Source organism: Hippopotamus amphibius, chromosome 17 (assembly GCF_030028045.1).
Source record: "Hippopotamus amphibius kiboko isolate mHipAmp2 chromosome 17, mHipAmp2.hap2, whole genome shotgun sequence".
Classification (NCBI taxonomy): domain Eukaryota; kingdom Metazoa; phylum Chordata; class Mammalia; order Artiodactyla; family Hippopotamidae; genus Hippopotamus; species Hippopotamus amphibius.
In genome coordinates, this window is record NC_080202.1 from 47,255,655 (window position 1) to 47,281,265 (window position 25,611).

The 25,611-nt window shown below is 37.0% G+C and overlaps 1 protein-coding gene across 11 annotated transcripts in view; it reads left to right on the top strand.

Moving 5' to 3' along the window:
* The window catches only part of BPTF (bromodomain PHD finger transcription factor), a 136,673-nt gene that overhangs the window by 67,300 nt on the left and 43,762 nt on the right, over positions 1-25,611 (top strand). For 7 of the 11 annotated variants that reach the window (XM_057713988.1, XM_057713991.1, XM_057713994.1 and 4 more), the window contains 8 exons: positions 103-291; positions 4,180-4,367; positions 5,856-6,211; positions 6,697-6,828; positions 14,967-15,096; positions 15,506-15,644; positions 17,453-17,632; positions 18,739-21,046. In XM_057713988.1, the coding sequence (XP_057569971.1) occupies positions 103-291; positions 4,180-4,367; positions 5,856-6,211; positions 6,697-6,828; positions 14,967-15,096; positions 15,506-15,644; positions 17,453-17,632; positions 18,739-21,046 (3,622 nt within the window). The remainder of the gene's footprint in view (positions 1-102; positions 292-4,179; positions 4,368-5,855; positions 6,212-6,696; positions 6,829-14,966; positions 15,097-15,505; positions 15,645-17,452; positions 17,633-18,738; positions 21,047-25,611) is intronic. The other 4 variants (XM_057713996.1, XM_057713992.1, XM_057713998.1 and 1 more) reach the window with 2 other exon arrangements.

Consider the following 25,611-nt stretch of genomic DNA (forward strand, 5'->3'; position numbering starts at 1 on the left):
TAGCTTTGTAATGCAACCCTAAAACAATTAAATGTCTTTTCTGACAATTAGTTGTTTTTGATGTGATTTCCGATTTAAAAATCAGATATTCTATTTTTCTAGAAGAACCTAACAAGACATGTGACAGCAGTAACACTAGTGCTACCACTACCTCCATCCAGCCTAATCTGGAAAACAGTAACAGCAGCAGTGAACTAAATTCTTCCCAGAGTGAATCTGCTAAGGCAGCTGATGATCCTGAAAATGGAGAAAGAGAATCTCACACACCTGTCTCTGTTCAAGAAGAGATAGGTAAGAATACACTTCATACATTGAAAGGAGCTTTTTTTTTTTCTTTTCCCTTCATTTTTTAAACAAAAGTTTAATGGGGGTGGGAAGATTTGGATTTTCTTTTCCTTTTTTTTTTCTTTTCCCTTTTTTTTTTTAAAAAACAAGCAGCACTTGCACTGTTTTTGTTTTAAAAAAAAGCACAAAGGAAAAAATACATCTTTTTCACACTCCCTCCCCAAAGGTCACCACATTATTTGGTGTGTAACATTTTATATCTTTCTCCGTGTAGTTAGATTAATGTATGTATGTTTACAAAAAGTTTTTTTTTTTTTTTTTTAATATAGACGGGATCATTCTGCATGTGTTGTTCTGCATCTTGCTTTTTTCACTCAGTAATACATGTAGGGGTTCTTTTCATGTAATGAATTGAATTTATTCTTTTTCAAACTGCTGCATGGTACTCCATGGTGTAGATGAACCATAATTCATTTGCTATTTCTCTGTTAGACATTTAGGCTGACAGTTTTTCCATTATTACAGCTAGTGATGGTTTTTAACATCCTCAAATATATATCTTTGTTACTTATGTAAGTATTTTTGGCAGTATAGATGCAGTAAGTGGAATTGCTGGATCATGTGGTAGGTACATTGAAAAAATAGTGATGGCTACTGCTTAATTGTACATTAAAAGGAATTTATACTAATAATTTACATTAGATGTATTTCTTCATAGTCTCACCTAAAATTGACATCTACCTCTTACATTTTTGCCAGTGGTGAAAAGTATTTTAAAATTTGCATATCCCTGCTTACTAATGTGGTTGAGTTTCTTCTCATGTGTTTGCTAAACTTTCTGTGAATTGCTTATTCATATTTTTTGCTCATTTTTTCCTACTGAGTTTTGGTCTTTTTCCCTAATGAGTTTTAGGAATGCTTTATGTATTGTGGGTATTAATTTTTTCTTTTACCTATATATTTATATAGTCATTGCTTGTTTTTAACTCTCTGTTGTTTTGTACAGAAATTTTTACATTTTTTATGCAGTTAAATTTATCAGTCTTTTTCTTTAGGATTTCTCTGGATTTTGTGTCTTACTAAGGAAGACCATCCCTATCCCAAGAACATAACATATGTTTTACAGTAATTTCACATAATACTTCTATAACTTTGTTTTTAATCCTTCTGGTGTATAATTTAGTGTATGATATGAGATGAAGATCTTTCTTAATTAGAACAATTAAGACAATTGCAAGTGACCAAACCAGCTTAAACTAGCTTAAGAGAAAAGGGAATTTAATTAGCTCATATAATTGGGAAGTCCAAGCCATCATCAGGCATAATTGGACCTCCAGGTACCAAAACTCTTTCCGTTTTCCTGTTTCTGTCTCACCTTTTGGATCTGCATATGTTTGTGTGCTAACCTCATTCTCTCCTAATACAGACAGGCTTTTCCCAAGTGGCAGGGAAGATGGCATCAGCGGTTTGTATTCATATCTTTCCAAGGTCTGTGACCCAAAGGCAAGGCCCCTACTCCTGCTCCATATCAAAAGTCCTTGAGGAAGGAATTTGAGTGGCCTATCTTGGACATATTGTTCCCACCCCTGTGGCCAGGGCAGGCAAGGTATTATGATTGATGGCTCCAGCAAAAGTATATGATCGGAGTGGGGTAGGAGTGGTTTTCCAGAGAAAGAGAGAAGCTGTGAAGATAGGGAACAGTAAATGTCCACAGTTCCACCCTAGCTCAATACAGACGTGTGTATTCAAATTCAAAAATGCCTCTGCCTAGCGTAATGCAAAGATCTCACCCACAACTGAAAGTTTTTTCAAAAACTTCTCTCCCAAAATTACATCTAGTGATTTTAACTGTATCTAGGATTTCTGTGTATTGTGTGTATTATTTTGATGATGTCTGGATGTGGCTTATCTTGATCTCACAATCCATGAGCCAAATTATGGATTTAACTGCCTGTAACACTCATTATCCTGATGGTGGACGGTATTCTTTGATAAACCTGGCTGCCCTTTTCTGGGAGGTTTTCTGGGAGAATGGGTATGGACAAGAAGTGAGAAGCACATGGGAAGATCGCCTTCTGGAGGTCATTCTGCTTTAGCAGCCTAGATCCAGCTGGCTTCTGTCAGCGGTGGCCTGCTGGAAATTGGTATAAGTTTGAATAATTATACATCCCAGTTTGACAAGTTTGGAGTTTTTTCTGACAGTAACACCCCCTTATAGGTTGCCTGGATACCCAGCTAGTACCCAATGCCCAGAATCTTGGCTCAGGATCCCTGAAGGTAAACCCCCCTCTACTTGCCCAGTTTGTCTACCCCAGCCCTCAAGTGAGCAACATCTGTCTGGGCTCCTGCCTCCTGATGTCATTAAATGATGAGTTAGGGAGGCTAGGGTCAAGCAGCTCTGTACTCTGCCTTCAGGCTGCATCACAGTGATTCACGCCTTTTAAAGCAGGAGGAATGCAGCCTTTGGGCAGGGTGTATTAGGTAATGACCTCCACTCTTAGCCTTGTTCCCTTTCTCTGCTCCTTCAAGTCTTACCCCCTAGGGATGAATTTTCTGCCTCCTTTCCCTTATTTGTACTAAACTTAACAAGTGGCAAAGGATTGACTCTCACCTATTGGATTGTTGGCTCTAAATTGAGGGGCTTCATTTTAAAAAGTGCTGTGCTATACCCTTTCTGCTTTTAGGAAGTCTGGCCTTTACTAAATGATGTCTGAAAAGATCTTTATTGTAGGACTTCAAAGATGGTCCCAAGAAGTAGCCACTGTTGGGAATTCCCTGGCGGTCCAGTGGTTAAGACTCTGAGCTCTCACTACCAAGGGCCTGGGTTCAGTCCCTGGTCGGGGAACTACAATCCCATAAGCTGTGCAACACGGCCAAAAAAAAAAAAAGTTGCCACTGTAGTTCAACCTGGTGGCACAAAACTCTAGCACGGATACAGTCATGGTCTGAGACCCAAGAGAAAATTGTGCATAGTCTAACCAACTGCTTTGTGACCACACATCAAAGGTTACTAGCTACCCAGCCCGAGATGGCAAAATACCCAATACCCCTACCCCATCTTGATTTATTTAGTCAGTGCCATATTTTCTGCTTGGTTTTTCACTTGCCAGTGCCACGCTATCTTAGTTTTTAAAAGCTTTCAATTTAAAAAAGAAAAATGAGATCTTGTTCAGCTATCTGGCCAATGGAAATTGGATAGTGAAACAATTGTTTTAGAATGTATAGAAATTTTCAGCTGAAGTGAGATTCGTGGGAAAGCAGAAATTGCTCCTTGGCAGTTAAATCTGTCACTTTAGAAAATCAAGATATTATGAAAATGTGAGAGGCCTTTATTGTATTTAAAAAATTAATGTGGTTGATTTTCACGTGTACAATTATCTCCATACACAGATAATTATCTAGATTCTTTAGGAAAAGATTCACTTGGCATATATGTTTATAAGAAATTATTAGGTATTTAAACAGAATTTCAGTGGAAATCTTTTTTAATTTAATTGTATCCTTTACTTTTAATACAGAAATCTGTATTGAATATATAAGGCAACGTTTTATTAGTGTGCATTTGAGTTAGGTTTGTTACTTGATTTTAGTTAGATTTGTTACTTGTAAATCTGTAGCAGCCCTTCCTCTTTTCTGGTAGCTGAGCTTTAAAACAAATAACCTGGCATGTTTGAATTTTCTGTAAAATAATAAATGACTCACAGTAAAGTTCTGACATACTTTCTTTGGAGTAAAACTTTAAGAATGAATGCATTTGCTTTGGCTATTCAAGGACTTTTTCTGTCTATTTTCTGGATCTTAGTTGTCTGCCAGATAGGAGATAAGTAAGGTGTTATTATTATATACAATTTACTTACTGTTAGCAATTACTTTTGGCTTTTCATTTGATAACAGGTGATTTCAAATCAGAGAAATCTAATGGGGAAATAAGTGAGTCTCCTGGAGGTGGAAAAGGAGCATCTGGTTCAACTCGGATTATCACCAGATTACGGAATCCAGACAGCAAACTGAGTCAGCTGAAGAGCCAACAGGTGGCAGCCGCAGCCCATGAAGCAAATAAATTATTTAAGGAGGGGAAAGAGGTGTGTCCTTTCTGTTTAAAACAGATATCTCTGGAATGTAAATAATTTTTAAAATAGAGGCAGAAAGTTTGTAGATGTACGTTTGAACTGTATTTTCCTCACTTCCGAGAGTGTAGTGCGTAACAAGATTAAGTGTTAGGTTTCTATTATGATAAGTATAGTTGAACACCCAAATTTTAATCCATGTGTAGAAATGCTGTAAATGGGTAGTATACTTTTTTACTATATGGTTAGTTTTATTGTATATAATTCTAAAAAGATAGAGGCTTCTTTTTCACATGTGGGAACAGGTAGGCTATTTGTAGGCTTTATTAAAGATTTAATGCTTAGTTCTGGCTGTAGTCATTTTAGGTGAACCTGCAGCTAAAGGATGAGACTCTTCCCTTGATAACAGAGTACAGTGTATAGAACAGCACAGCATCTCAACTCTAACTATGAACAAAAAGATTGAAGCTAGGATTCAGTATTTCTGTCCCCCAGATAGCCATGGTGATAGAACAAGGGCCTCAGCTGTGTCTCAGATTTGAGAATTATTTGCAGGGTAGATATGCAGCAATACACAGTGTTTTTAACCTAATAGAAATGGCTTTAAGGCAGCAGCTTTCAGACTTCTTTTTCACTCTGACCCTCAGTAAGACATTTTTCATAGCAACCCAGTACATACATTCAAAAGTTCCCTGAAATAGTATTTTACTTTACTGTGTGGGAGGCACTCTAGTATTTTCTTTTGTAGTCTATTGTATTATATATTTTTTAAGCTGAATAAGGCCCACTATTGATTTCATAGTCCACTAACGGATTGGAATCAACTATTTGAAACACTGTTTTAACATATCCATGGGCTCTTATCTAAAGCTGAAATGATAAAAGGAGCAGAGGAAAAGGTATTTTTAGTAATAAATTTTGGGGGGAATAGTACATGGAATGCCTTCATGCCCTTTTTTGTCCCTAACCCTGTATATGGTAAGCTTGAGTTAATGATCAGTGAATGATTTATATATCACACATTTAGTTTCATGTGTGTATTTGAGATGCATGAAAGTACTTAATTATGTTTGACATATAACAGGCACTTTAATAGAGCTTAGCTTTCTTTCTTTTTGCAGGCATATCTTGGTTGTTTAATTATAAACAATTAGTTTTAGCTTTTAACTCAGCTTTTAGACTTCAAAAGTTCAGGAACTTCCCTGGCGGTCCAGTGGTTAAGACTTTACTTTCCAATGCAAGGGGTACAGGTTCGATCCCTGGTCGGGGAGCTAAGATCCCACATGCCTTGTGGCCACAAAACCAAAACATAAAAAAGCAGAAGCAATGTTGTAACAAATTCAATAAAAGACTTTAAAAAATGGTCCACATCAAAAAAATCTTTAAACTTAAAAAGTGCAGTCATATCTTATTTTGAATGATAAGCTACAAATTATTGAAAGGCAATTGATGAGATTTACATATTTGACATGAATAATGGAGTCTTTTTATTTTCTTGGTCAGGTACTGGTAGTTAACTCTCAAGGAGAAATTTCACGGTTGAGCACCAAAAAGGAAGTGGTCATGAAGGGAAATATCAACAATTATTTTAAGTTGGGTCAAGAGGGAAAGTATCGCGTCTACCACAATCAGTACTCCACCAATTCATTTGCTTTGAATAAGCACCAGCACAGAGAAGACCATGATAAGAGAAGGCATCTTGCACATAAATTCTGTCTGACTCCAGCTGGAGAGTTCAAATGGAATGGTTCTGTCCATGGGTCCAGAGTTCTTACCATATCTACTCTGAGGCTGACTATCACCCAGCTGGAAAACAGTATCCCTTCCTCCTTTCTTCATCCCAATTGGGCTTCACACAGGTAAAGGAAACTAAGGTTTATTTATTGCTGCAACTATAGTAAATATTTACAAAATGATTATTGCAGTTGTACACTTTAAACTGCCATCCTTAATGAATTGAATGAAGTCAGTTTAGTCAGCAGAACACTGAGGGTGTTAAAAATATGAATGTACTTCTAAAGTTACTGAACCAACACTAACATTGGGAAGATTTCTGGAAAGTAGAGTCTTTATTCCTGGAACCAAGTGGAGTCCAGACAGAGTTCCAAGACATCATAGAAGGTTTAAGGAGTACTAACTGACCTCTGAGATTTCTCCAGTGTTTAAAATCTATGATGCTGTGAGGAGAAAATTTCCCAAAACAGTATATTTTATACCTGTCTAGCCTAGAAACATATGCCCTCTAAGGTGAAGTCTTCATAAATTACAACTCTTGTGCTTTTAGTTTAAGATCAACAAGATGAAATTTTGTTTTTTCTTTCTTTTTTTCCCTTCTGAAATTTAGGGCAAATTGGATCAAGGCTGTTCAGATGTGCAGCAAACCCAGAGAATTTGCGTTGGCTTTAGCTATTTTGGAGTGTGCAGTTAAACCAGTTGTGATGCTACCAATATGGCGGGAATCTTTAGGACATACCAGGTAAGTGAATTCTGAGCATTGTGAATGGTGTGTTAGATTCCCTTTTGGAATATTAATCTATTAATAATGAAAGTTAATGTATTGAAAAGGCCATAATAAAGACTTAACTCTTCTCGACTTCATTTTACTCCGCTATAAGATGCAAACCTGAATAAACATTAGTTCTAATTTATAAGATTATAATGAAGATCAGAAGAGATCAGGTATATGAAAATTTTAAATATTTTCTAAAGTAGGAAGCTTTTTTATTGAATAGAAAGAATGCTCGTGTATTTTGAATATTTATTCTGAAATGTGCTAGACAGATGATTTATTTAGAGTCAAGTATCTGGCCAAAGAGCACTTAGCTCCTAAGTAGACCCAGAGTTGTGTGACTTTAGCAGATGGTTAACAAAAAAGATAAATTTTGTGACTTGAATCTACTTTTTAGCGCTAATGATTTACTTTTAATTTTTAAAATGTTATTACAAATCTAATAGAAGCTTATGGTAAAAAATGTACATTATTATTCAGCGTGAAAAGTAAGAATCCTTCTACCTTCCCTGGCCCTCTACAGGGCCTACTCCAAAGGTATAATGGCTGTATGTTTTTAAAATATAAATATATTTTGTGTTGCTTTCTATACCTGTGTTTTGTCTTATAATGGAAAATTTTAAAGAAAAGTAAATATGCCTGCTAAATATTTTCATCTGCTAAGGGTTGCTCTCAGCTTTCTGTAGTGTTTTCCCCCCATAAACCTATGGATATTTTTTTTCCTTTCTCCTTTCTCTTTCTTATTTTGAATGTAATTGCTGCTGCTGATAGTAGCTTCCACAAATGGAATGGACTTAATTCTTCCTAGGATTAAAACAAAACAAAACAAAAACAGGGTTAAGTTAAGGTGCTATGAATGGTGCAGCCCAGGAGAGGAGAGCTAAATGGGTGGCATGCCTGTATTCTTCTCACTGCTCTCTTTTCTCAGGGCAAGGAGAGCAAGGGGAGAGTCAGAGGCAGTTGTGAGTCCTGTATTTGTTTTTCCTTCTTGCATTTACCTCCAGACTTGCCCCAAACTGTTCTGTCTCAACAGTCTCCTATTCAGTTCTCATCCTGAAACTTGTGTTGGGCTCTCTGGTGGCAGAGACCAATACTTTGAGAACTAAAGCTAAGCTAAATGTTGCTAAAGAAAACTCCAGTACTCAAATATAACTTAAAATGACTTAGTCAAAGCTTTTATAATTTGTTTCTAAATATTAAACATTCTGATGAATTTGCAATTCTTTTTTTTTTTTTTTTTTAGTTAGGGTTTTTTCCCCTCCTGGTTTGTCATTATGATTAGTCTTTTATCTTATCTTATTTATTTATTTATTTTGGAGCACTGCATGGTATGTGGGATCTTAGTTCCCAGACCAGGGATTGAACCTGGGCCCTCAGCAGTGAGAGCACGGAGCCCTAACCACTGGACCGCCAGGGAATTCCCATGACTAGTGTTTTAAACCTGTCACTAAAGTTCTAAAATTGCATCATGAATTGTATTAGTCTGACACATCTGGTAATATATACGAAAGAACTTTTTTTTTATTATGATGGTGTGAGATAGATAGCATCCTCTGAATTTAAAAAAAAATAGAGACTAATTCTAATTCATGAAAATTAGAAATTAATAATAGGACTTCCACTTTTGGCAATAGGATGGTCACATACTTTTAGGTGACAAACGTCTAAGACTTGAACCTAAGGAATTATCTAGAAATTCAATCAGATATTTTATTCATAGAATGTTTGTTTATTGTAATGTTCAGTAGTAAAGGTTTGAAAGCAGAATCTTTTTTGAAAAAGTTATAAAGTCTTGGTTGAAAAACATTAAAGAACACCTAAAAAAATGAAAATATATCTCCTGTTCACGTATAGGAAGACTGAGTGTCTTGACAGTGTCAGTTTTTCTCACCTTATTAATATATAGATTAAGTTTAAATACTGATAATTATAACTGGGCTTTCTGTAGAGTTTTACAAGATGATTAAAAAGTGTTTATGGAAAGGGCCAACAATAGAAAAGGTAAATTTGAAGGACGAGGTGGAAGACTTGCCTTCCCATGTAACAAAACTTACTTGGTGGACTTCCTAGGTGGCACAGTGGTAATGAATCTGCCTGCCAATGCAGGGGACACGGGTTCAAGCCCTGGTCTGGGAAGATTCCACATGCCACGGAGCAACTAAGCCCGTGCGCCATTAAAAAACAAACAAACAAACAAAAAAACTTACTTGTAGCTATAATACTGTGGGTGAACAGTCCAGAAAGAGATCAACCCATATATGGAAACACAGTATGTGATGGAAGTAGCATTAGGAGGGATGAACTGCTCAATAGAAGATGATGACGAAGTTAGCATCCGTACAGTGGTGAGTTTGACTTCATTCTTTATATTCTGCATAATTAGTCAGTTCCAGGTAGAGTAAATTCTAAATGTGAAAAGCAAAACTTTAAAACTCCGAGAAAAAAAGAGATTATCCTTATGACGCTGAGCAAAGAAAGTTCTCGTCTTCCTCCCTCCCTCTCTCCTTCTCCATTTCCTTCCCTTTTCCCTCCCTTTTTCACCCCTCTTTCCTTGTACTCATTCCTTCTTCCTCCCTCCTCCCTTTCTTCCTTCCATTCTTCCTTCCTTTTCTCTCTGATTATTTTGTTTCCTTCTTGCTTTGTTCAGTATCTTCCCAAACACAGCTAAAACAGGCTTTATTTCTTCCATTTGTAAGTATCATCTCTCAGATTTGAGTGAGTGTGCATGTGTGTGTCTGCGTGTCTGCACATACTACAAGTGTCTTTCCTTCTTCACCTTTAGTATGTGATATGTACATAAGATTGTGTGTAATATATAAGCTATAATGGATAATAAATGAACACCTGTGAATTCACCACCCAATTTAAAAATAAGAACATCATTATTATTGCATTTACTTTCCGTTCATATTACCTTGCCTTTCCTGAGAGATAACCGTCATTTCTACATTTGTGTTTTGTTACACCCTTCCTTTTACTATGTAGTTTCATCACATGTATATAGCAGTGAACAATGGATTGTTTTCTGTTGTTTGAGTTTTGCAATAATGTGTCATCCTAAAAGACTGGATCCTAGACTGGCTGGAGGTGTTTTTATTGTTTTATTATACTATAATCAGAAAAGGGTTGGTATACACAGTATATTCAAGAGCTTCTACAGTTCGTTAAGAAAAAAAAAATCAAACTATTTAGTAGAAAAAAAAGGCCAGAGGTACAAACATAGTTCAGAGAAAAGGAGACACAGATAGCCAAGAAACATGAAAAGATGTTTAACCTCCCTAGTAAGGTAGGGAAAAATTGCATTAAAACTAGGGGCTGGGGACTTCCCTGGTGGTCCAGTGGTTAAGATTCCACGCTTCCACTGCAGGGGGCATGGGTTCGATCCCTGGTCAGGGAAAATCCCACATGCTGTGGGGTGTGGCCAGGAAAAAAAAAAAAAAGTCTGAGAATATACTCCAGGATGAGTGTGGGCTTGTAGAGGTGATTCTGCCGGTTTGAGATCTTACCATGTAAAAACTCCTATTGTTTTTGTAATAACAGATCCTAAATATAATCAAAATATTAAGAAACAAAAAACATAGGGATTATTATTTCACATCCACTGGATTGTCATAAATTTAAAGGGTATTGTCAAATGTGTGATATACTAGGAAGAGAATTCTGATACACTGTTGATAAAAGAGCTAAATGCTGCAACTGCTTTAGAGAACAATTTGGTAAAATAAAGTTGAGAGTGCAATTCTGTTCCTAACTAAAAACCATAGGGAAATCTTGTATCTGTACATGAGGAGACATGTAGAAAGATGTTCATTATAATATTTTATAATGGTGAAAATTGGTAACAATACCTAAATGCCCGTAATCAGGCATATTTAAATTGTGGCATGGTTCTCTAATAGACTACTATACAGCAGTAAAAAAGCAAAATAAAGCAACATAAGTCAATGAGATTGACTCTCAGAAATGTACAACAAACAGAGTGAAACAGTTCTTTGTCTAAAAATATATGTAGTGTGATTCTATTTATGTAAAGGTTAAAAGCATGTATGCAAATATAGTGTTATATTGTTTAGGGATATAGACATTTGTGGTAAAAATGTAAAGAAGTGCAAGGGCTATATCCTTGAAACTTAAGAAATATACTTCTAAATAAATAGCAAATGGTAAAAAAAAAATCATAATGCAAACTAGAAAACATGAATCATGAGAATATGCGACATAAATTGAAATTTGTGGGAAGCAGCTAAGGAGTACCTAGAGGAGATGGGTAGCCTTCAATGCTTACACTAAACAAGAAAAGCTGCAGATTAATTAATTAGGCATGCATCTCAGGAAGTCAGACCAGAGATGGGAAATATGTCAAATATTTGATGAAATAGAAAACAAATGTACCTTAGATACTATTACATTTACAAACCTCTGATGAGATTATTAGGGAAGGGGGAAAAAAAAGGACAAAGAACAAATAACCAGTATCAAGAATGAAAAAGGGGACATAACAAACAGTACTTCTGAATCTCTCTCACTGATACTGGGGATTTCAAACCTTCATAGATTCCACTAACATAGCAGTCAGGCTTCCTACAATCCAAAGAGAAAGTGCCCTGCTGGACTCCTCTTTTTGGGTGGGAGAAGGGTTAGGGAGGAGGAGTCCCACTGAGCTCAGTCATTGGACAGTAGGGCAGAGGCCATGCTCTTAGGCAAGACAAGGACTTCTGGTTCAGTTTGAGGACATTACTGCACCTATCAGTAAGGAGATGGGTAGGACCAGATGATTTCATAAAGAAGCTCTTCAAATTTTAGGAAACAGATAATTCCATTTAAACTGTTCCATAAAGACCTAAATAGACATTTCTCCAAAGAAGACATGCAGATGGCTAACAAACACGTGAAAAGATGCTCAACATCACTAATCATTAGAGAAATGCAAGTCAAAGCTGCAATGAGGTATCACCTCACACCGGTCAGAATAGCCATCATCAAAAAATCTAGAAACATTTCGCACCTCCACTGAGGGTTCAGTCCCTGGTTGGGGAACTAGGATCCACATGCTGTGCAATGCAGCCAAAGGAAATAAAAAGATATGAAGGATACTTTGAGTAAATGAAGCGATACATCATATGCTTACATATGTATGTTGCATTTTCTAAAGATGCCATGCAGTGTATTATATTAATTTTATCTATCAAATTTAATATTCATTTGCATTGTGAATAGGAGTTTTCCTCCTGGAGGCAGATGGAGACTTGACCAAAATTATACTAATATTTCCTCTAGGAAAATTAATGTGGAAAAAAAGGGAAGTAGATGTTACAAAAAAGGGGAATAGATATGTAGAATGTATTTTGAAGCTACAGTAATCAAAATCATTTGTACTATAGAAGATGTAGAACAGTGGAATCAAACAGAGAATCCAGAAATAGACCTAAACACATGTGAGAATCCACTGTGATAGCTTTGCCTGTCAGAGAAGGAAAGAGGGTGTGTTTGGGGAAAATATCACCCGGGTTCCTGCCTCAGCAAAAACATTCACACAAATGAGGATTAAAAACAACAATATATTCTTAAAAACAATAACAAAAAACTTAAATAAGAGAACATGGATTAATTTATGTTTTTGTTGTGATACTTTCTTTTCAAACAGATATAAAACCCAGATGCCATAGATGAAAAAAGTTGGATATATGTATTTAAAATTCTGAGTGGAAAAATAACATTATAATCAAATTCAAAAGACAGATGACACACTGAGGAAAAATATTTGCACCACAAATGGAAACTTTCCTTTTATAAATGAAAAAGACCTTTTGTAAATGAAAAGTCCATTACAGACAAGACACAGGATTTGAACAGGCATTTGGCAGAAAAATAAATATGAAAGGCCAGTAGACATAAAAAAGTGGTTATTTGTCTCATAATTAAAGAAATGTAAAATAAAAACAATGGGATAGTATTTCTTATCTCTCAACTGGGCTAATAATTTAGAAGCCTGGTACCAACTTGAGTGAAGGTATGGGAAGGCAGGGTGGCTTTATAGTTGATGGCGGTGTGACGCGTACCATTCTAAAGAGCAATTGGGCAGCATCTGTCAGCATTTTAAGTAAAATACTCTTTGGACTCAGCCATCCGACCAGTGGGAAACATAAGGGGATACTTCTCAAGTTTGCTGAGAAACACATAAAACATTGTTTCCTGTCGCTTTGTTTGTAGTAGGAAGACAAACACAACAAAAGCCTATGGAGGTGGGGAGCAGAGCTGAGGCTCAGTCCACACTTCTGGCCCTGCTCTCTGTGAACCGAGGACGTGTGGAGGGAGCCCCTGCCCCTGGTGCGCCTGCCAGTGCAGAGCAGCATCTGGAGGCTCGTAGTACCAGCCTCACAGGGGTTTTTTCCTGGGGCCACCAGGCTGCCAGCAGTAGCCACAATTTCTGCCCAACCAAATGGGATTGAACCCCGTCAGAGCTCACCTTTGTCGCTGCCTTTTCCCATAAGGATTTTGTTGAAGGTAGTGAGAACAGTAGAATCTATTCTGGGAGAGCGGACATCACAGATTAGCTACAATACTATCTCACTGGCCTGGCACCCTCAGCAAAGTGACGTCTTTGTCTTTGGTGGTGAAGATGGACCTGTTCCCCATCTGAACACCAAGAGCACAAGCTGAGTGCCCAGCTTAGCCGTGTGTTCCCAGAATGTCACTGCACTGGTATTCTCCCTACACCGTGCTCCATTCCTGGCCACCATCCGCAAAGATGGCTCAGTTGCTGTGCCAGACCTGGCCTTTCCTAGGTGTGTAAAGCTGAGCCCACAAAAACCCTGTCAAGAAGTACTATTTGCTCCTGGCTCAGTCACTCCTTCTTTACCCTGGGCAGCCGAGGCTGGCAGGGTATCGACCATGCCGTGCCTGCAGAGCTTGCCCCACTCCCTGGTTCCAGGAGTGGTTGCACATCTCTGGTATTTGAGATGAAGTTAATCCCCAGTGAGAATCCACTCCCTTTCCTCCCATCAGTTGTGAGAGAAGGAAGAATCTTTGCTATACTAGTTGTGTGCAGTTAACAGGCCTGAGTGCTCGGCCTAGGGGATGCTAGATTCTAGGGTCCTGTAGTCACAGGGACACAAAACTTTATTCAAAGTGGAGATAAATAGGAAGTTTTTGTCAGAGGGATGGAGAGAAAAAATTAAATCCCCTCTTACATGTTTCTGGCACCTTCCCCTCCCCCAAGTTAACAAAAGATCTCTTTATATAGCTGTGCATTTGAAATTAGCTACGTATGGGTGGGGTATGATAAAAGCATCTCTTCTAGTGCTAGGGCTGTTAGAGACAGGAGCTCCTTTCTTCGTAGATTTTGGTTAATGTTCTTGTTTATGGAAAATATTTCCATTCACAAAAATCTAGTGTAATCACCTTCAAGTAGAACCTAACCACAGGCCTGCCCCTCTCCTTATTGGTAGGTGCAGTGATATCTGTTTTCCTGGCTGAGAAAAGAGTGTGGTCTAGCCCTGTGCCTAATGATTAAGGCCTAATCGGCATGGTCCTTCCTGCCCAACCCTTCCCGTCACCCAAAAGCAGGAGCCCTGTGGGCCCCTTTCTCTGCAGTTGTAGGAAGCCTGAGTTCTGTGTTAGTGGACCCTGTGAAGACTTTAAAATCCCAAGTGCTAGATATAAATAGAAATATTGGTTGATAAAAGTTTGGGGATTTGTGGGTTTTTTGGGGGGAAGGAAAGAAGGTATGTATCTTCTGGTATGGAAAGATCTAGTGCAATTTTTCATTGATTAAAAACTGTGTAATTGTATTTGTAATATAATATCCTTCTTGTGTAATTATAATGGTGTATTCATGAAATAAGTCATAACTGAGTGTATTTCTTATGGAGAGGCATTTGGGAAGAATAGCATGTTTTATTTTTGCCTTTTTGTACTATTTGATTTTTTCCTATTACAGAATTGTACATCTACTTATTTTTGTGAGTCTGGGTTTTCTGGGTTGTGGGATTATAGCTCACCATTCTTTGTTTTTGTCTTCCTAGTTTTCAGTACTATATTTTTATCTCTTTTGTATATTTTTTAAAGTTAAATGTAATTTTGTCTTTCTATCCATATATTTGTAGGTTACATAGAATGACATCAATTGAAAGAGAAGAAAAGGAGAAAGTCAAAAAAAAAGAGAAAAAACAAGAAGAGGAAGAAACAATGCAACAAGCTACATGGGTAAAATATACATTTCCAGTTAAACATCAGGTAATTTTACTATGATCTTTTAAATTGTGTTAGCCATTTCTGAGACTGATTCTGCAACTTTGAACACTTAGTAATTACATTTTACTTTTGACACACTTTTAATTAACGTAGTTGGAATGAAGTAAATCTTTCTGGCAATTTTATAAGCATAGGTTTATTTTAATAGAATGTAGGTGAGTCACTAGACCAATTTGTAGAAATTGTTATAAATGTAAAATTGTTTTCCATTCTTCATGTTAGAAAGGAATATTAATTTTTTTCATAAATCTTTGATTCCTGATGAAAATAAAATTGACTGGTAAATTAATTTACCTGACTTTTGATTTTATTTGGTAAAATGTGTAAAACTACATGTGCTTTATAAACCGTTCTCGTTCTTGTTTAATCAGCATGTTTTCATTTACACCAGGTTTGGAAACAAAAAGGAGAGGAATACAGAGTAACAGGATATGGTGGTTGGAGCTGGATTAGTAAAACTCATGTTTATAGGTTTGTTCCTAAATTGCCAGGCAATACTAATGTGAATTACAGGAAATCATTAGAAGAATGTAAGTAATTGAAGCTATTTTTCCTGTGTAATTGTTTCTGATTTGTATTCTTATAAATTTGTAGTATATTGACTATATGTTGGATAAAAGTGTTTTTCTGAAATTCTTACTAGAATGTGCAAAATTACTAATGTAGTTTAATAATTATAAACTCTAAAATTTTTTAAATTACCTTTATTCAATGGGATTTTGATATCTAGGATTTTAGCTTAAAAAGATAAAATAGAACTTGTTAAAAGAAAGAAGACCTCAGCTACCTAACAGTTTTTCTAAAATCTTAAATTCAGTACTGCATGACTTCTTGAGGAATCACATGTCTGGTGACCTCCACATTGTAACATATAACAAAATCAGAAAGAAAGTGGTAGAGGCTTCCATAACATTATCACATAAAGGAGATATTAGCTCAGTGTATGCTACTGGCTAATGACTTTAGTACTTAGAATCACAGAACTCTAGGGGTGAACTGCCCTTTTAGAAGACGATGTAAATATTTTGAAACTCATATGTTACATGAACAAATTATTTCACGAAGATATTAAGTGACATACTGAAGCTCACACAGGTAGTGCTTCTGTTGCCCTTTTTGCACTCTACCATGTCGTCTCTCCTTTGTTATCTAAGCGATTTTCAAAAGCAATTCTTTTTACTCTGCAGTATAATTTGCTAATTTACGGTGTGATATGGTCTTTCCTGTGAAGTCTCTGCTGTAGTGCCAAAATAAGTACTATGTACACACCCAGCTAACTGACTTGGCTTCCTTGTGAGTGGTTCTCGTGAAACCTGAACTGGTAGATTTTTGAAACTGTTAATGTGGGAAAGTTGTCATTGAATTACCTTTTAACAGAAAAAAAAATGTATTTTATAGAGCTCACTAGAATTTATTTTTTAGGGACTAGGAGTGTCTTGCATATAGTATATGTTCAATAACTGTTTCTATTTGCTAAATAGAAATATTCAATATTCACTTACATTAAGTGAATTATAATGGATGTTAAGCTAAATGTCCATTATAATAAATTCCAAAAGATTGTTATAATTTTTATTACCATTTTGTTGTTCCAGTTACCTATGTAGTACTTAGGATTAAAGAGCTTTTGTTTAATTGTTTGACCTGTGTGATAAAATCCAGATTATCAATATGCAAAATATTTGGGCTTTTGCGAACTTATTTCGTATCCTCTTTCTTTAGCATAGGGTTTTCTGTTGTCCAAATGCTGGCCTTTTAACTAGCAAGTATCACGTTGGTCTTGGAGCATCTTTTGAAAGTCTTTTCCTCCCAGTTGGTAGCGGGAAAGAAACCAGTAGTAAATCAGGTCCAAACAAGGCTACACATTGAATTTGGTTATTTCTCTTTTCTGTGATACAGACTTACGTATTCTTAACCTGGAGTCCATAGGTAAACTTCAGTTCTATCCAAGAATCCATTGAAATTTATTACAAAATCTGTGTATGTACTTTCTTTCTGGATAGGGGATCATAGCATTTATCCAGTTCTAATATGGTTTTGTAACACAGAATATGTTAGAAACCACTGATGCAGACTTTCTATAGTCAGTGAACAGGTCAAAATAGTCTCATATGTGAAAGCTTCTGAATACATCTAAAACGTCATCATTACTTCTACGCTTTAGGTCAGCTGAGACTGTAAGAAAGCATGTATCTTCAACTTTTGTGTTTTGGGTTTTTTGAATAAAAAAGTATAAATTACTGGAATATACTTGATAGTTTCCACTAAACTAGGTGTATTGAAGTAAATTGCTAATATTTGACATACTTCTAATTACTATATACTTGGTTCTTTTTAGCTAAAAGTAATATGGATGAAAATATGGATGAATCAGATAGAAGAAAAAGTCCACGAAGTCCAAAAAAAATAAAAACAGAGTCTGATTCCGAGAAGGGCGAGGTAAAAGATTCAGATGCTGCAAAAGGAACAGACCAAAGCGAAATGGACATTTCAAAGGTTACTGAGAAGAAGGACCAAGGTAAGGAGAGTCAAGTGTGGAGGGCAGCCTGGGGGTGATAAGAAAGCACTGGCTCTAGTTCACACTGCAGGAGAGGTACTGCTTTGTCTCGGTTTGATCACAGCCTTATTGGAGCATGATTCACACGCCATATGATTCACCCGCTTCAGGTGTACAGTTCAGTGGTTTTTACTATATCCGCAGAGTTGCTCAGCTGTCACCATACTCAATTGTAGAACATTCTCATCACCCCAAGAAGAAACCTCATACCCACTAGCAGCCAGTTCCCTGTCCTCCCTAAATCCCCATCTACTGTCTGTCTCTCTGGATTTGCCTGTTTCGGACATTCCGTATAAATGGAATCAGGTAGTGTGTGGTCCTTTGTGTCTGGCTTCTTTCACTTTACATGTTTTCAGAGTTCCTCCATGTTGCAGCATGTATCAGCGCTTCATTTCTTTTTATTTACAACGAATTTTCTGTTGTATGGGAAAACTATTTCTGTTGTGCGTCATATTTTGTTTATCCATTCATCAGTTGATGGTCAGTAGGGTTGTTTCTTTTCAACTGTGAAGAATGATGGTAATATGAACATTTGTGTACGGGTTCTTATGTGGACATGTGTTTTCATTTCTCTTGTAAATACATAGCGGGGTATTGCTAGATCCAGAGATAACTCCATGTTCAGCCTTTTGAGGAACTTACATTGTCTTTTGTGAAAAGTTGTTTTTTTAAAAACTAAATAAGTTAGATAATGCATGAGCCTTAATATGTTTTATAACCATAAAATAACCATGAAATACTCTATACAGAATCTTTCGTGAAGGTACTTGTATGTGCAGTAGCTATCGGGGACTAAGTTATTTTTCATTGTGGCATTCCATCGTTTTTAGATACTAGGAATCAGAATACTTAAATATTTGGAATGTATGTGTTTTTTAACCTTTTATAAAGTTTATCCCTGTCCATTGACCTATTTAATCATATCAGGAACTTTTAAATATATAGATATTTATAATTAAGGTTTTTGAGTAAAAATAAGAGAAACTGGTATTTTTTAAAGTAAAAATATATTGAATTCCACATTTCAGACTAAAAGTTACATTTATATAAATATCTTTGTTTCACAGATGCAAAAGAAGTTTTAGATTCTGACAATGATAAATCCTTTAAGGAAGAACCGATGGAAATAGATGATGATGTGAAAACAGAGTCACATATAAATTGTCAGGAAAGTTCTCAAGTAGATGTGGTCAATGTCAGTGAGGGTTTTCATCTAAGGACTAGTTATAAAAAGAAAATCAAATCATCCAAATTAGATGGACTTCTTGAAAGGAGAATTAAACAGTTTACACTGGAAGAGAAACAACGCCACGAAAAAATGAAGTTGGAGGGTGGAATTAAGGGCATAGGAAAGCCTTCTGCAGGTTCTTTGAAAAGTCTGTCTGAATCACCAGTAATAACAAAAGTAAAAGAAGGGTGTCAGAGTGACTTGCTTACACAAGAACAGAGCTCTAATGCAAGTAATGATAAATCCACAGATTTGATTCGAGGGTGTTCACAAAGTGATTCTTCAATTCTTGGAGTCAGTGATCCTGATCTTACAACAAACAAACTTTATTCAAAAGATGACATGTTAGACGACGTCTCCATTCAGAGCGCAGAGACAAATTGTCAGAAACAAAACTCTGTTCGAAATGACGTAGATGAGAGTCTCGCTGACCCGGCCAGTAAAGGCAAGGAACCCAATAAGATTAAAACAAAAGGAAGTGATTTTCTCATTGATGACGCTAAGCTAGCCAGTGCAGGTGAAATTGGTACTTTGATCTATAAGAACAAAAAGCCACTCATAGAAGATGATGACACCATTGTGTCTCCTTCCCAGAGCCCTTCACTTCCATCTGTACCTAAAAGTACTGATGATAGAGATATCCCATCTCTATCAAAAGCAATAGATTTTGAAGGAAAACTGGGATGTGACTCTGAATATAATAGCACTTTGGAAAATAGTTCTGATACAATGTCTATTCAGGACAGCAGTGAAGAAGATATGGTTGTTCAGAATAGCAGTGAAAGTATTTCTGAACAGTTAATAACTCAAGAACAAGGTAGTGAAGGCTTAGAACCATTGAAACATGAGTTTGTTTCTGATAAGACCACTGGAAACTGTGACGACAGGCTGCAGGGTAAGGTAAATGAAGCAAATGGTAAAAAACCAAATCAAGATCAGAAATTAGAGGAGAGACCACTTAATAAATGTATCGATCAAATCAATCTGAAAAGTGTTGCTGACAAAAAGAATAATGAAAACCGAGAGTCTGAAAAGAAGGGACAGAAAGCAAGTACCTTTCAAATAAATGGAAAAGATAATAAACCTAAAGTATATTTGAAAGGTGAATGCTTGAAAGACATCTCTGAGAGTAAAGTAGGAAGTGGTGATATTGAACCAAAGGTTAATAATATAAATAAAATAATTCCTGAAAATGATATTAAGTCTTTGACTGTTAAAGAATCTGCTGTAAAGCCATTCATGAATGGTGATGTCATCATGGAAGATTTTAATGAGAAAAACAAGTTGGAAACAAAATCAGGTTTACTGAGGTCTTCGGATCCTGAAGGCGACTACCAAGATAGCCTAGAGACCCTGCCGTCGACCAGAGAGTCTGAGGGTGCCCGAGCTATGACGCCTCTGCCATCTTGTCCAGAAAACAGTTCAACCAATCAGGTAGAAGATATGGAAATTGAAACCTCCGAAGTTAAGAAAGTTGCTTCGTCCCCTATTACTTCTGGAGAGGAATCTAACCTCAGTAATGATTTTATTGATGAGAATGGCCTGCCCACCAACAAAGATGAAAATATCAATGGAGAGTCTAAAAGAAAAACAGTCATCACAGAAGTCACCACCATGACGTCCACAGTAGCCACAGAATCAAAAACCGTAATTAAAGTAGCGAAAGGCGATAAGCAGACTGTGGTCTCTTCCACAGAAAATTGTGCCAAGTCCACTGTCACAACCACCACTACAACAGTGACAAAGCTTTCCACGCCCGCCACAGGCAGCAGTGTGGACATCATCTCTGTGAAGGAGCAGAGCAAAACTGTGGTCACCACGACAGTGACAGACTCACTGACCACCGCAGGAGGCACTCTGGTAACATCTATGACGGTGAGCAAAGAATATTCCACAAGAGACAAAGTGAAACTCATGAAGTTTTCAAGACCCAAGAAGACTCGCTCAGGTACAGCCCTGCCATCGTACAGAAAGTTTATCACCAAGAGCAGCAAGAAGAGTATATTCGTTTTGCCCAATGATGACCTAAAAAAATTGGCCAGAAAAGGAGGAATCCGAGAAGTCCCTTATTTTAATTACAATGCAAAACCTGCCTTGGATATATGGCCATATCCTTCTCCTAGACCAACCTTTGGTATCACTTGGAGGTATGTACTTTAAAATGCATTTGGGGGAGGGAGAAAGCTTTTAAAGAATTATCTTATAAAAATGTCTCATTTATGAGATAATAGCTATAAGACAGGGAAATATATATTTAATGGGCAAAGTTAGTAATGGAAATAACATACAGAGTTTTTAACTTGGCCAGCTGGTAGGTACTGAAGTTTACTTAGGGAAAAATGTTTAAAAAAGACTGAAAATGTAAGGGAATCCTTTAAAATGAAATTCAGCTTGACTTTTCACAAGACAAAAGAAATGTGTCAAACATAGTTGTTTTTTGGTGGTCTAACCTTCCAAGTTTTTGCCATGTGTTTGCTTTGGGAGTGAGATAATCACAGAATTGGATAACCACCAGCTTTTGTATTTTATTTCTATTAGGTAATTCATAAAAACGTGAGACATAGGAAACATGCCTGTAAATCACACAAGTTTCATCATAATACAGAAATCTTTCTGATGTAATTTACTTGCATGATAAACATTTGTTTTGGAGTTCTCTGTTATTTATGTGAGAAAAGCTAGTCTGAGATTGCTTAGAGAGTTTGTTTAAACCCAAAAATAGTCTTTATTTAAAATTTCCTGGGCATTCAGCTTTGGGAGTGAATCATAAGTATCTTAGAGTTGGCAGTTGTAAGATCATGTAGTTTTAAATTGGGAAAGGATCTTAGAAATTCGTGTCTTTTTTAGAAGCATAATAATTTGCCTCTGGCCACAGAGGGACCGAGTTAGGAATAGTGCCTGGTGTTCCTGAATCCCAGTCCAGTACTTTTATCTGCTGTATCACATTTCACATATTCATCCTTGCTTTGTCCTTTTCCGTGTCCTTGTCTTTTTATCTTTTCACCCTTACAATTGAAAAGGATGGAACATGAACATTGAGAACCTAAGAGTTCTATGGGACATGCCCAGAAACCAGGAACAGTCTTGTTTGTGGTTAGGTTTCACTAGGATCCTGAAGTTCATGACGTCAGCAAGTTCCTGAGCAGACTCCATTTCACTTTAGGCTTCATTTCTGTGTCTTTAATATGGTTTCTTTTAGTTGAAATCATACTTTTTTTGTTCTCTTTTTATTGCAATTAGCTAGTATTAAAAAAAAAAGACTGTAAATGAGTGCTCTCTATAAAGAAATTAATTAATATGAGCAGTCATAGTTGGTTTGACCAAGTTTTTAATAACTCATCTTTTGATTTGAATTAAAATATCATCACTCCATTACACATTCAATAGAGACAGCTGAAAAGTACAATTTCTCTGCAGGGCCTGCAATGAAGGATTTGCAGAATCCTGCAGGGAATCAAGGAACTCTTCATTACAGTTCATGGATTTGTAGGATTACTCTGCACTTTTCTGCTTTCTTCATTGAGAGCGGTTCCAAAGTGTATCCTTGACTGTCCTGCAGGTAACTTCTTTCCCACTGGAAAAGTTACTATGTACAAATACTTTAATTAAAGTGACCTGGCAGTTGTGGAGGCCCGCCTTTCTGCTCTTTTCTATTCTGAAATGGAAGGTAGGCTCGACTGGGAAGCACTTTTCTCTGAACCAGTTTTGTTCACGTGTTGCCCAGGGCCCTTTTCTACACGGCTGGGTTTCAGAAGCCTTGTATTGTTATGTTTTAATATGCACTGGGGGCACAGTTTTTATCTGTTTAGTTAATTTCTCATTTTTTAATGGAAGGAAATAACCTTCCGGTACATTTTAAGCCGATATTGCCTTCAGATATATGCTAACGTCTTAATTTGCTGAGGTTGAGAGAAACATAATCCCTTCTGTCCAACGGAGGCATGGGTAAAAATGTAAATTATTCTTGACTTTAGAATGCATTTTTTAAAAATGTATCGCTGTGAAAACCATGCATGTGAAATGCATTTTTCTACTCACACTTGAATAAAATATGTCTGATGCTTAGAGTAGGAGCTAAGAATGCCAGAGGCGCATGTTTGGTCTTTATGAAGTTTAACGTTAAGGCTGAGCAGTATTCAAGAACTGAAGCCGTCTCATCGACTCATCAGGGCCTCTTGTTTCCCTCCACACTGTCCACTCCCTTACTCCCTTTTCCCCAGGCCGAGTCTTTGTTTCATGATCACTTTGAACCAGTAGTTGTCTCCACAGTGCTGTCAGAATAATCCTCCTAAAATGCAGATCTATCCTGTGAATGTTCTGAATGAGCTGAGCAGGCATTTAAAGAGGACGTGTTAGGAATTCCTAGGTGGCGCAGTGGTAAAGAATCTGCCTGCTAATGCAGGGGACACGGGTTCGAACCCTGCCCTGGGAAGATTCCACATGCCACGGAGCAACTAAGCCTGAGCACCACAACTGTTGAGCCTGTGCTCTAGAGCCCGTGAGCCACAACTATTGAGCCCATGTGCTGCAACTATTGAAGCCCACGCGCCTAGGGCCCCGTGCTCCACAACAAGAGAAGCCACTACAATGAGGAGCCTGTGCATCACCATGAAGAGTAGCCCCCGCTCGCAGCAACTAGAAAAAGCCCTTGTGCAGCAACAAAGACCCAACGCAGCCAATAAATAAATAAAATGAATAAATTAATTAAAAAAAAAAAAAAGGACATGTTACCTACCGCAGGGCTGGGAGGGGGAAAGCCTTTGTCACCTGTACACGGGGGTCTATGAGAAGTACTCCCCTTTACAACCCATGCTAAACTGGGTACATTTCAAAGGTCTCCTTATAGATGGTCTCTGGTGCTTTTTAATCCTTCCATTTGGGGCAGCACATTTTGGCTTCTGTCTTCTCTCGTGCCAGCTTCATCTCTTGCTGCACCTCCACACCCCTTCCCTCCAGCCAAAGTACACCAAATGTGGTTTCTGGGAAGAAGTGTGTGCTCTTGTACACCTTCCTGCTAAGCATACGTGTGCCCCCTTGCTTTTGGTCAGCTGCCCCCACACCCTTGTCCTTGAGACTCAGCAAAGCTCTCATCCCCATCCCTGAACCAGATCAGATACTGCTCCCTTATGCTTTCCTCTGCTACAGCTCCTGAGGATGCAAGGAGAGATTATAATTCATTTCTTTGTCCTCAGCTCCTTTCACTTATTTGAACACATAAAAGATACTCAAGTATTTTTTGAATAAATGAATGAGCAGGTTTTAATGCATGAGATGTGTTCCCCCCCGGTGGTGTTTCCATTGTAAAATAGAGATGCTTTCAAGGTGTTTTTTGTTGAGAGTGATTGGAGGAAGAAGAAAGAGAAGGAGAAAAAACTCTCTTTACAAATAAATATTCATTTGCTTTCTCCCATGAGGCCAGTGTTCCCTAGGCATTTCTGTAGGGTGTGTGGTCTGAAAGTGACAGATACTTTTCCCCTCTCAGGACATCCTTGCACTAATTAACATTTGCCCTCTCATTTTAGAACCATCTGTCCAAGTCAGAGGATTCACAGGGTGATAGTACAACAAAGAAAACCATGATGTGACAGGTGGAGAGGGGAAGTTAAGAAGTTGCAGCAGCTTTTTGGCCAGAGCTTTCTCTTTCTCACATTGTTCATTTTTCTAACTTAAGAAGAGAAAGCATTGCTTTTCAAATACAAATTGTCTAAGATTTACCTTGTACCTCTATTAGAGGAGGAAATTATTTTCATTTCATAGGTTTTCACTACAGTACAGTCAATCAGTATATTCATTTAAGTATGTGGAAATGTCAATAAAATATTTAATTATACAAAATCACTAATAGAGAATTGACAGCCTAGGGCTGCTTTAAAATGTTCTATGGTTAACTTCATTTTAAGACGTGATATTCATTGCAGTTGTAAATTCATTCTAAAATGGTTTTAATATTATTTTTAAAAGAATATCTAAAATGGTCAATAACTTTGTATACAGTGCTTAGAAAAAACCCGAACACAGAGATTCCTTGGTCTTCTAACTAGTAACTGATATAGTAATGTCCTTTTTTATTATTCATTGTATCCTAGGATTCCAGAACAACACTGATGTTGTTAAATTCATGTTAGTGTTAGTAGTATTCATCATTCGCTAGTTCATGGTTTGCAGAACCACCATTTGAGTACAAAATTTCTGTCCATCTGGTAAGGTCTTATTGGATTTGTGAGGTCTTTCTGTTTTTGTTTTGCTTTTTGAGAAAATTTAAACATTTTCAGTTTGTTTCAGCAGAAATCAATCAGTTAAGATTTTATCCTTCAGATCACTTATCACATTGTCACACAGTCATTTATTTCTCCATATTTGCCCTCATTCATAATTTTTCTAACACATATTTTGTAATTAGGCTAAATTTATAAAATCATAAATTGTTGCTGTATAAGTCTTACAATGAAACGTCCTTGTTTTACAAATTTATATGGCATTCGAGGTGACTACAGCCCCCTTTTAAATTGTTAGATGCATGTTATGCCTGGGAACAAAAAAGTCCTTTTATTAAGGGACACCTAATAACCAAAGTGCTTACAAAGCCGTATTATAAATATTGAAGTCACAATGAGGACAAAAAACAATCTTTCAATTTAATATAAAGAGAGAGAGTGTGTGTGTGTATGTGTGTATGTGGATATATATGTATATATATACATACAGGGTTCCT